General features: G+C 32.8%; 1 protein-coding gene across 2 annotated transcripts in view; it reads left to right on the top strand.

The window, feature by feature from the left end:
- CSMD3 (CUB and Sushi multiple domains 3) overlaps positions 1-11,740 on the top strand; it is a 1,254,780-nt gene that overhangs the window by 820,923 nt on the left and 422,117 nt on the right. For both annotated transcript variants that reach the window (XM_011934353.1, XM_011934352.1), the window contains 2 exons: positions 4,098-4,214; positions 11,034-11,249. In XM_011934353.1, the coding sequence (XP_011789743.1) occupies positions 4,098-4,214; positions 11,034-11,249 (333 nt within the window). The remainder of the gene's footprint in view (positions 1-4,097; positions 4,215-11,033; positions 11,250-11,740) is intronic.

Here is an 11,740-nt window from a genome sequence, read left to right as displayed (position 1 = left end):
CAAGAATTTTTAGGAGAGCATTTTGCTTTGTCCAACATATCAAGTATTAAAGGCTGCATGTATGCTAAAAGTCACAGATAATTGTTTTTTATGCACTGGGTACATGAGATTGTCATGAGTAATGGTGTAGGGCTAAGATCAGATGCTGGGTCTGAAGCAACCTTCCAGGAACTAGGCATTGTTGCTTAAGACACTTGCCCCTTTTAATGGATGTGTAGGTATGCTATGTCCTGAATTGCCTAAGACATGCTCTGTTTCCACCTTCTGTCCTGAGACCCCAATTTTAAACTCAAATTATCCCACTTTGAGAAACAATATGGCTATTTTGTGAGAAATTTAACCTAAAAAGGTTAAGTGAGTCAATGTCACTCAAATCATTAAGAGGCAGACCAAAATGGAAATGAATGGACTTAAACCTCATTATTTCCCTTATTTCTTCAGTCTTATTAAAATATTTGAGTACATAGGTTAAAGTAGCAAATGAATACCTGGATTGAGGTTTAGATTCCTAGAATTCAAGATAAACAAGTTTGTCTAGAGTATAAGCAAGTCTGAACAGTCTCAGTTTAAGGGCATAACAGGGAGACTTGAAAATAGGAAAAGAAGAGATGAGATTAAAAGCAAACAAACCAACAAATTAAAAATTAATGGGATTTGTAATAGATGGTTATTTCCATGCTTCATTACAATACTCAAAGTATTTTGATGGATCCTGGTCTAAAAATTGTCCATTTTGGATATAGACAGATTTGTACTGGCCCAGTGTGTATCACTAACAAGGACATGGTATAAATTTACAAGTCTGGGCAATTACATTCACCTGCTCAGCTTTTGAAGAGACTTCACTATTTCAAAATTGTAATGGATACTTATCCTATGAAAAAGTAGTATCATATGTTGCAAAAATCAAGGATAAAAATCTCTACTGCCCAAGATTACTGTGTATCTGACTAATTGTTCTCCACTAACTGAACTGTCACTATAACGGCTTATTGTGCCTCAGATTTTTAGCTTTTAGATGCTTTTTATCCTTTTAGGTGCTTTTTTTGTGGCCAGCTGTTTGAGTTCACATAAAGTTACTGAGTTTTTCATATATATATATATAATCATCCTCTGAGTTCTTTAGTTTTTCAAAGATTCACTTGATACACAATTGTCTATCTCATTCGCAAGAACATGTAATCCTATTATGTCTGTTACAAAAATGTCTTATCCCTGAAGACACATGGAATCAATTAGCAAGGTTGCTGCAATAAATTGGAATTCCTTCCGAACACATAACAGGAGATAACACAGGAGATCTATGGCACCTGTTTTAGACAGTCTTGTTCTAATCACGTTTACTAAGTGAATGGCCCACACATTCTCTTAAACGGACTTAAATCTCAGCATTCACTTTTTAAGCCATTTGTTTTTGGAGAAATTTTCATAATCATCTCTATACCACTATATTTGTTACAATACATTTAAATTCCATCCTGTACCTGAAAATATAAAACAAAATATCGCATATAAAAACTTAAATCTTTTTTATTCATCTTAATATTTTAGGTCATTCATCATTGATTTTAGTAAGCTCTTACACATTCTTATCTTTCCAATAGGAGGAATAGTTTTTAGATAAGCAAATATCATCAGTATGAAAGAATATTCAGTAATGAATTAACCACTTTTAAAATTAATCCAACTCAAAGATACTTTCTATTTAGCATTAGCATCTGTCACTGTACAATCTCATGTAATTGCTAAAAAAGCTGACAGTATAAAACAAATGCAACTTAAAACATTGGCAATATAAAATAATCTCATTTAGAAAAATGAAAAATTTCATTAGGTTGATGAAAATGATGAGGCTGATGATGGTGATGATGGAGAGCTATTTCAGTCACATACGAAGTCACTGGCAAATGAGAATTCAAAATAGATAGATCAGTTAAAGAACATAGACAAGGATACTGACACAATAGGTGTTGGGTGCACAAAAAAAATGATTTGAACATGAAAGGATTAAATGAATCTCTGAGAAAATAAAAGATGCCCTTGATATTTTTTTTTATATATTGATCATTTGTGAGGGAAGTGCCACAAAATCAAACATAAGTAAAGAACATCATAGCTTGCTAAAACAGTACTGTTAACGTGGAAAAAACATCCACATGATTCAAGAATCTGCCTGAGATCATAGACCCTGGAACTAGACTGTTTGAGTTCTATCTATACTTGCTTTCTCTTCTGTAAACCGCACAATTACAGCATTCTCCTCAAAAGGTTGTTGTGGGGGCTGAGTTAACATAAATAAAATCTGCGTAATAGTGCCAGCTACATTTTAAGATCAAAACAGTGTTTAGTCTTGTTTTTGATAAGAATTAGTAAATCATTATAATTTTATCCTGTTTTATTAGATATAAAATAAAATGTATGTGTCTTTATGTTTTTAGTTTCATCTTTCAAAAGAACTTAAATTACATTCTTTCCCCACTATTTACTATGAAATTCCATCTTTAAGTCCATTCTCTTCAATGTCTGCATCCAATGATAATTATTTTCAAATAACAGAAATCTTCACTTTGTTATAAAAATGTAGTCTATATTTTCCCATCTGATTCTAGTCAAAGTAATATTATTAATGTTTGTTATAATATATTAGTTGTTGAGCATTCCTCCTAAACTTTTAAATGTGTTTATGTGTTACATAGATTTATTCATTTACCTGCAGAATGTCTCTTTAAGTTTCCCCTTCTACAAAGGTATATAGGTACAGCTTACAGAAAAAACAATTTCCAAGAAACTTCTCAAGAAGTAGGACACTTGACAAAGTGTCTTTATTTGAAAGAATACTGATATACAGAAAAATTTTCTCTCAACTTCTTATACATACACACACACAAACACACAGATACACACATACATGTGCATGCTCAGGGACACATATCTGGTGTCCTTTCTAAAAGTTTGCATCTCTCTTTTTCGTTACCTTTTTGTGTATTTTAAATTAATTTAGCTCCCTTAATTTTCATTATTGTGTTCATTGAGAAATTTTATTCTGGCTGCATGACATACAGTCCTTTGAAATAGAGACTGTAGGTTTTAATTCAGTAGACATTTCACTCATCATATTTCACTCAACAAATTCATATCATGTTATAGTGTTAGGTGCTTTTGGAGAGACTCCAAAACTCACTTTTCTAGTGTGCTGGGGAAGTGGGGCATGGATCAAATTAGACAAAGGTATATGTTGCATTCATGATTCTTACTACCCTTGGCTGTGTCTAAGAGTCGGCCTTTTGAAGTGAAAGAATAAGGAGTCAACAAATTCTCTGCTCATACTAGAATAAAAATGCTTACTAGGCAATTTTTTTTTTTTTTTTTTTTGCCTCCTCCAGTTTTCAATTTTGATAAAATTGTCTGGCATACCATAAGCACTGATGGCTGTTGAATATAGTAGAAGACCTTGATTTGTTCTCAAGGAAATGAATATCCAGTCAAATATTACTAAGATTAACTTATTTTTATTATCTTAGAATATTTACTTACAAAACTACATCTCCTCAAAAGATCCTTTTTGTTTATAATATTTCCTAGAAAAAGACAGAAGTACAGAAGCAGCCTTGAAAACTTTTACAACTCACTTCATAGTTTTGAAAGGAATCCTATAAAGAATGACACATATCCCTTTAGGAATCTCTATCAACCAATTTTATGCAATTAGCAATTCATTTTCTTAGTGCTTAATAAGAGGGATTGCTAAACAATTAATTACTCATATTTAATTTACCACCAATTTATGCAAATACTGCTTATAATTAGAAATGTATTAGCACATACTTCAAATTCAAATGTGGAAAGTTGAGTCATGTTCCCTTGGGTACAGTACTAATTCTCAAATGCTACTGAGTACCCTTTTCTTCTCTAGTGCTGCAATGGATAAAATGATTTCCTAGTATTGGAAAAGGTCTTAATACATACCTGCTATTATTACAAGGATGTAGCTTAAGCAAAGATAATGCGACTCCTCAATTCAAGAGAGGAGATAAGAGATTTGTTTACCCTCTGTCTCTCTCACGTTGATCACATGGCTCTATTTCTTTGTATTTCAGCATTATGTGGAGGAGATGTTAGAGGACCTAGTGGAACAATCTTATCACCTGGTTACCCGGAATTTTATCCAAATTCTCTGAATTGTACATGGACTGTTGATGTAACCCATGGAAAAGGTAATATGCCTCATGAAATAATAATTGGACTACCTTCTGAATTTTCATTGAGTCTATTTTTATTTCATTTTCCTTTACATGTTCTTTTGCATGAGCAAAAACAGATCAGTACTACAGTATGCTAAAACACATTTCAATTTAAATAATTGCCACAAAAATTGTATTTACTCTTCTATAGTATTATAATGTGCTCATGTTTTTACCAGGCTGGTGCTATGAGAGATTTGTTTAGTTTTGATATAATAAACTAATGATATTTGAATTTTTTGTAACAAGAAAACGTCAAACAAGATGGCTGTAGTTTCAGACATAGTGTTAAGAAGTTGATTTCAGGAGGTCAAAGGGGAATATGAGATGCTCTGATATGCTGAGCCAATTTTAAAGCAACTAATATATGTTTATACAAACTTGTTTACGAATGTTTCTGTTTTTGTTTATAATAATTATATTATTTATATAATTTATAGGCATTCTATAAATATCTGTGTCTCAGATTATTTAGTACAGAGCTGCAGATATGTCTCACATAAATAGAGTGTAAAATTGCACTCTGCATAATTAGATGTTAATAAATGTCCTTTTACAAATAAACAAATAAGTAAAAGGCTCTGTAGTATTAAATATGGTTCATTCATGAGATTCAACCACTCATAAAACTTTTACAAACTACTTCACTGTTTTGAAAGGAATCCTATAAAGAATGACGTGTATCCCTTTTGGAATCTATAACAAACAATTTTACGTAATTAATAATTCATTTTCTTAGTGCTTAATAAGAGGGACTGCTAAACAATTAATTACTCATGTTTAATTTACCACCCATTTTTGCAAATATTGCTTATAATTAGAAATGTGTAAGTAGGTACTTCAAATTTATCAAGGTACAGTGTAATTTATCAAGGTAACAACTTATCAATGGTAAAATGACCATTCTAATATATGAAAACAAAAAATATATTAAAGTTATTTACTTGAAAATCTCCATGGGCTGATCTTCTAAAGGAGCTACTTTATTCATTTTAAAACCTGATTTTGATAAGTACCCTTTATTTTAGCTCTGTTGCTGTATTACATTATTGAATTTTACTACTAAATTGTATTTCTTGAAAATAAATATTTTTTTTAGAAAGTCTAAAAAAAGAAAAAATCAAAATAAAATACTTTTAGCAATAAGGAGATGTTGTTACAATTAAAACTAAAACTTTATGTTTAATACATTTAAATTTATCGTGTTTTCACAAATAAAGTTTGCCTTTGATAAAATTACATATTATTTTATCAGGAAGTGAGAATTATGTCAGGACAACTTTAGTTAGATTTCTTTTTTTTTTTTTTTTTTTTTTTTTTTTTTGAGACAGGAGTCTTGCTCTGTCGCCGGAGCTGGAGTTCAGTGGCTGGATCTCAGCTCACTGCAAGCTCCGCCTCCCGGGTTTATGCCATTCTCCTGCCTCAGCCTCCGGAGTAGCTGGGACTACAGGCGCCCGCCACCTCGCCCGGCTAGTTTTTTGTATTTTTAGTAGAGACGGGGTTTCACCGTGTTAGCCAGGATGGTCTCGATCTCCTGACCTCGTGATCCGCCCGTCTCGGCCTCCCAAAGTGCTGGGATTACAGGCTTGAGCCACCGCGCCCGACCTAGTTAGATTTCTACAATGAATTAAATATTATTGAGAAAAAAGTGTTTTTAAAATGAGTATTCTGGTACTGAATAGCAGGAATGAAGTAGAAGACTTTGTAGACTGTGATTTTTGTCATTCTTTATTAGTAGAAGACCCTTTGCTGGAAGCTAAACAAGTATCCTATTATTCCATTGTGAAGTAGATTAATGGAGTTTAAAATAAGCTCCCTGATATTATAGAAGGGAGTGGAGTGCTACATACTGCTTGCTATGTAAATAGAGGTTTAATTAACACTTAAAGTTTTGCATCTTCCCAGGTTGCAAGTGTTAATTAAATCCGTATTTACATGGCAAGAGATGCAGATGTAGATGCCTTTGTTTTAAGAGCCAACTGAGTTTGTTTGAAGTACGACTCTTCCAAAGTGTAGCCAGTTTCTTGAAGAAAAATCTCAAAGTTGGGAGAAATATTCAAGGTAATATAGTCTAACCTCTTACTCAGAAAACTAGTTTCTCTGTATAGTGTTTCAGAAACAGGATGAACTGACCTGTTATGGATATTTCTGTTGAGAAGCACTGTACTCCTTGGGAAAACTTGCTCATTTTTTACGTATTTAGTTGTTTAAAAATTATTCTGCAGCCGTTATCCCTGTTCTGCTCTCTGGAGCTACACTAAAAAAGCAGCCTAATCTTTGCTCCAACCAAAAGCTCCTCAAACACACCAACTCACCGTTCTGAGACTACCATGCTTTTCATGTCCTCTATCCCTAGATCTTTATTCCAAGTCTTTTCTACCCAGACTAAACACTCCTAGTTCCTTTAATTCATCATAAGATAATATTTTCATGTTCATCACCACTCTAATCAACTTTCTCTGGATGCGTTCCAGCTTATCTCTTTAAAATGTGGTTTTCTAAAACTGAACACATCGTGGCACAGTGTAATACTAAAATTATTTTCATTAAAGAAGACAGTATTTGTGTTAATTAACTTTTTTGCTACCATGTTATAGTACTAATTGATAAGAAGTTTGTAGTAATGTAAATCATCTTTTTAGATTACTGGGACTTAAAATACAGATAAATTAAATTCCTAAAATTCTGTAATTATACAATTGCTTTTTTTCTATCTTCAGTGCGAACTTTTATATTTATCCCTGTTACATTTTATCATATCGATTTTGATTCAGACTTCCTATGAGATCATTTTGAAGTGATTTACATTTCACTTACATTTACATTATATAGTCAGAATGTTCTTATATAAGTATGATCATTAGCACTTTAAGGATTTATAAGAATCTTAACAAGGATAGATCTAAATATCTAAGTGTTTAAGAAATAATAAAATTTAAATGTGCCATCTGTAATCTCTTCACCATTAAACATGAAGTCAAAGTGTTTGAACACATACAATTGTTCGATAGTTTCAAAGTCAGTTAACTACAGTGTCATTCAGCCTACATTGCTCCTTATTTGCAGGGACACCAGGAGAGATTTTCCTTAAACACATTCTATAAATCAAGATGCTAATTATAAGTAGTTACAGGAAACCTAGAGAAAAAAAATGTGCATCAGAAAAATACCCTTAGAGTCTTAGAAGTTAGACTGTCCTTAAATAAAGCATAGTCCACACCTATTACTTTACATATTAGGAAAAAAATAAGTCAAATGGCACGCTTTAGGTAATAGCTGGTGGCATGACTGTAACTAAAACCTAGATATTAAAGCTATTTTGACTTTAAGTACAAGGCTTTAATATACATATATCTGTAACATAAATTACCTTTATTGGGCATCTTGAATTAGCGTTCTTACGAGAAGTAATTACGATATTGAAACCACGGACTTTTTCTCCCTGCCTTGTTAGAACTGTGTGTCTTTGCCTGTCTAATCCCCTTCTTTCCAAAATGTCTATCATAGTCTGCACCATCACAAACTTCTTGCTTTTGGAAGTCATTGCCTTTTTGCTTTAGGAGCTCATTGCTTTTGGTTTTTTTGTTGGTTTGTTTTTATTTTTGTGTTTTTCCTGAGATGGGTTCTTACCCTGTCACCCAGGCTGATTCTGGCTCACTGCATCCTCAATCTTCCTGGGCTCAGGTGATCTTCCCACCTCAGCCTCCTGAGTAGGTGGGGCTACAGGTGCGTGCCACCGCACTCAGCTAAGTTTTGTAGTTTTTCGTAGAGATAGGATTCTGCCATGTTGCCCAAGCTGATCTCAAACTCCTGGATTCAAGCAATCCACCCGCCTAGGCCTCCCAAAGTACTGGGATTACAAGTGTGAGCCACCAGACCTGAGTGGTCATTACGTTTGAAGGTCATTTTTATACACCTCTACGGACTCCTTTGACAAATTAGTTACCTCTATTTCTATGCTCCTCTGTTGACTTATATTAACCAGTTTGGCAGAATGATTAAAATTTTGATTCATGTACCTTTTTCCTCAGGTAGGCCATGAGTTACTTACCTTCTTCTAAATATTTATATTCTATAATGACTGAAATATAGTAGTTTCTCAGGATCATTTCCTTCTTTGGATTCATTGACCTTCGGCACAACTTTGAAAGTCTTAAGTTGTTTTGCAGTAGTGAAAGAAAGCAGATATTACCATTTAATACATGACTTGAACAGCAGCTTCTTTTTATAAAGTGGTTGGCCAGGGCTAAATAACAGGAAAAACATTAGCTCTTATTTTGGGAAATTGATCAATAGCAATAACACTTTCTGAATACTTCCTCTGTGACAGTCACTATGCGAAGTCATTTTCATGTTACTTTATTTAAACTGCAAAACAACTCTGTTAGAGCCCTATTTTACAGATGGAGAAAGTAGGGCTCAGAAAGGTAAATAATACTTAACAGTGGCTTTGTTGGCACCAATAATTAATTAATGAAATTCTAAAATAATTCATTCTATGTATTTCAGAACAAGCACATTTTTTCTTAAAAAATGTAAATAATATAGCATACATGATGATTTATTTCTCTTTTTTCAATCTACTCTTCTATTGTCCAACTATTTTTTTCTTAGCTTTATAGCAGAAATAAGACTGACTTATCTGAACTTTCTACCCTTACATTATTTTGCAGGAACAAATCTAGACAGTGAACATCTTCTGTTTATTATGTCAATATCCCATTTCCTTCCGTCTGTCTAGTATCAATACTGATTTTATACTATAGAACATTTGAAAAACTGACTTAATTTTTGGACTCCCTCCAAAAGGGCTTTTGTATTCCTGCCCATTATAGAGAGTAGAAAAAAAAAAAAACTTACATTTTGAAAAATAATTTGAAAGTAGTACCTTATATATTTCAAATATTTCTCAAATATGAAATCTCTGGTTCATTATGCAGTAATAACCTTGTTGTAGTAATGTTTGTGTTTTCAGTCTATTTGTTTTGGTCTCATTTTCTATCCTCTTTTTTTCTCTTTTAACAATGGAGACTCTTTTTTTCTTTTTATTTATTTTTATTTTTTTATTTTTATTTTTGAGACGGAGTCTTGCTCTTTCGCCGCCCAGTCTGGAGTACAGTGGCCGCATCTCAGCTCACTGCAAGCTCCGCCTCCTGGGTTTACGCCATTCTCCTACTTCAGCCTCCCGAGTAGCTGGGACTACAGGCGCCCGCCACCTCGCCTGGCTAGTTTTTTGTATTTTTTTAGTAGAGATGGGGTTTCACCGTGTTAGCCAGAACAATGGAGACTCTTAAGAATTTCCAACATTTGGAACTAAAATGTAAATGAATAAAAATGTTACTTGTCATACTCTGAGATTTTGGACTTTTCTTAGCAAATACTTGGATAATTTTTTAGGTCCAGTACAAAAATAAAGCACTTCAAGGGAAGGGTCCCTGTGGTAGCCATTTTTTATTTCAGATGGCTCCTTACACAGTATGTTGTGTGTATTTGAGTGTGTGTATTTGTGTGAAGTCATTAGTTTTTTACATGTGTTCTTGACACTGTAATTAAATACTAACATGATACCACAAGGAGTCCACTACATACTCACTAGAAAGGAACAAATTTAAAAGCCCCAGATTTTCAAGTATTGGAGAAGATACGGAGCAACCATATTGTCTATGGAGATGTAAATCAGCATGGCCACTTTGTAAAACAGTATTTGTTAAAGCAACACATATATTATTACCGCCATCATTCAGTAATTCCACTACTAGATAGGTACCCAACAGAAAAAAGCACATACGTTCACAAAAGATATACTCACATGTTCATGGCAGCACTGTCTACATTTGTGATAAAATGCAAAAGACTTAAGTGACCATCAGCAGTTGAACAGGTAAATAGATATGGTATGTTCACAAGGTAGAATGCTATACTGTACATCACCAAAAATGAACCACCCCCAACTACACACAATGATATTGAGAAATCTCACAAACCTAATGTTGAGTACAATAAATCAGATCCAAAAGAATACATATGATTCCATTCCATAAACTACAAAATATATATACAAAGCAGCAAAATTAGTTTGTGCTATTAGAAGTTGAGTGAGTGGTTACCTCTGGAAAACTGAAATGACAGAAAAGTTTTATTAAAAAGGCTCTGGGTGTTTGTATTATTGTGACTATTGATTTGGATACTATTTGCAAAGGTGTTTGGTTTGTGGAAACTCATTTAGCTGAACACTTATATGTACATGTTTTGCATATTATATGCACAGGTTGAAATTTGTGACAGATAAATAAATGGAGAATAATTACATTCATTTAACAAATAGCATTCCCTATGCCTGTTTTATATTTATCTTCTAAAATAAACAGCATATTTGGAAGTTAAGTTTTATAATATTGAGCATTGCTTTTATGTTGGTTGAAGGCATTGGAAAAGGAAATGGAGGCATGTACAGTAGTCACCAGGAAGTTGCACCTCTATTATAAACAAAATATATGTATTTCTCTTGAAATTTTCAGAAAACCAGGTAATTTTTTTTCAGGCATTGATTTTTTAATTTTATTTTCAAGCAGTTTCCAAGACATGACTCATTATATCTCTTTTAATGAATCTGAAGGAAAAACACACATAAAAAGAATAATACAATATATATTTGGAATATTTTATAGCAATGCTTCTCATTTTCAGAAAATTTAATTAGAAGGAAAGCCTTGGCTAATAGGTAGTTTGACAGTAACTCTCTGTGTTTTACTAATCTACCTGTAAATTCAGTGTTCCTATTTTTCTTAATAGGTGTGCAGTTCAACTTCCACACTTTTCATTTGGAAGACCATCATGACTACTTACTGATCACAGAGAACGGCAGTTTTACCCAACCACTGGCACGCCTGACTGGTTCAGATCTTCCTCCAACAATCAATGCTGGTCTCTATGGAAATTTCAGGGCTCAATTGCGTTTCATTTCAGATTTTTCAATATCATATGAAGGATTTAACATTACATTCTCTGGTGAGAAAATAAAAAACAAAAGGGTTCATTCAATAACATTTTTAAAAAATCAATTTTTTCAAGATATGAGCATAACTAATGATGAAACAGAGAGTGAAAAATAGCAGAATAGAAGAAAAAGTTTTAAAAAAAAGGAAGCAAAGTAATATCTGTCAAGTTTAAGGAAAGATTGGAATAGATTGAAGATTGTCTCTAGTAATAAAAAAGGGAAAAAGCAAAAATTAATTAATTTGCTGTAAATCTACTGGAAGTACAATAATTACATTTCTTTAATTTACAAAAATTCTACAAATTCTAACACAGGTCAAAACTAGCTAAAATGCCTAGTAAATGCAAAATGAAAATTAAAATATATATTTTAAAATTTCAGTTAGATTCAAAATTGAAATGAGAATTAATCCAGTGATTTCCTTGTTTTATGTGCCTAGGAAAAGACATAGAAGGCATAACCAACAGGCTAGTATTAAGATAAACCTAATTTATTATTCTGG

Source organism: Colobus angolensis, unplaced genomic scaffold (genome assembly GCF_000951035.1).
Source record: "Colobus angolensis palliatus isolate OR3802 unplaced genomic scaffold, Cang.pa_1.0 Scaffold134, whole genome shotgun sequence".
NCBI lineage: Eukaryota > Metazoa > Chordata > Mammalia > Primates > Cercopithecidae > Colobus > Colobus angolensis.
This window is presented reverse-complemented; position numbering and strand designations above follow the sequence as displayed.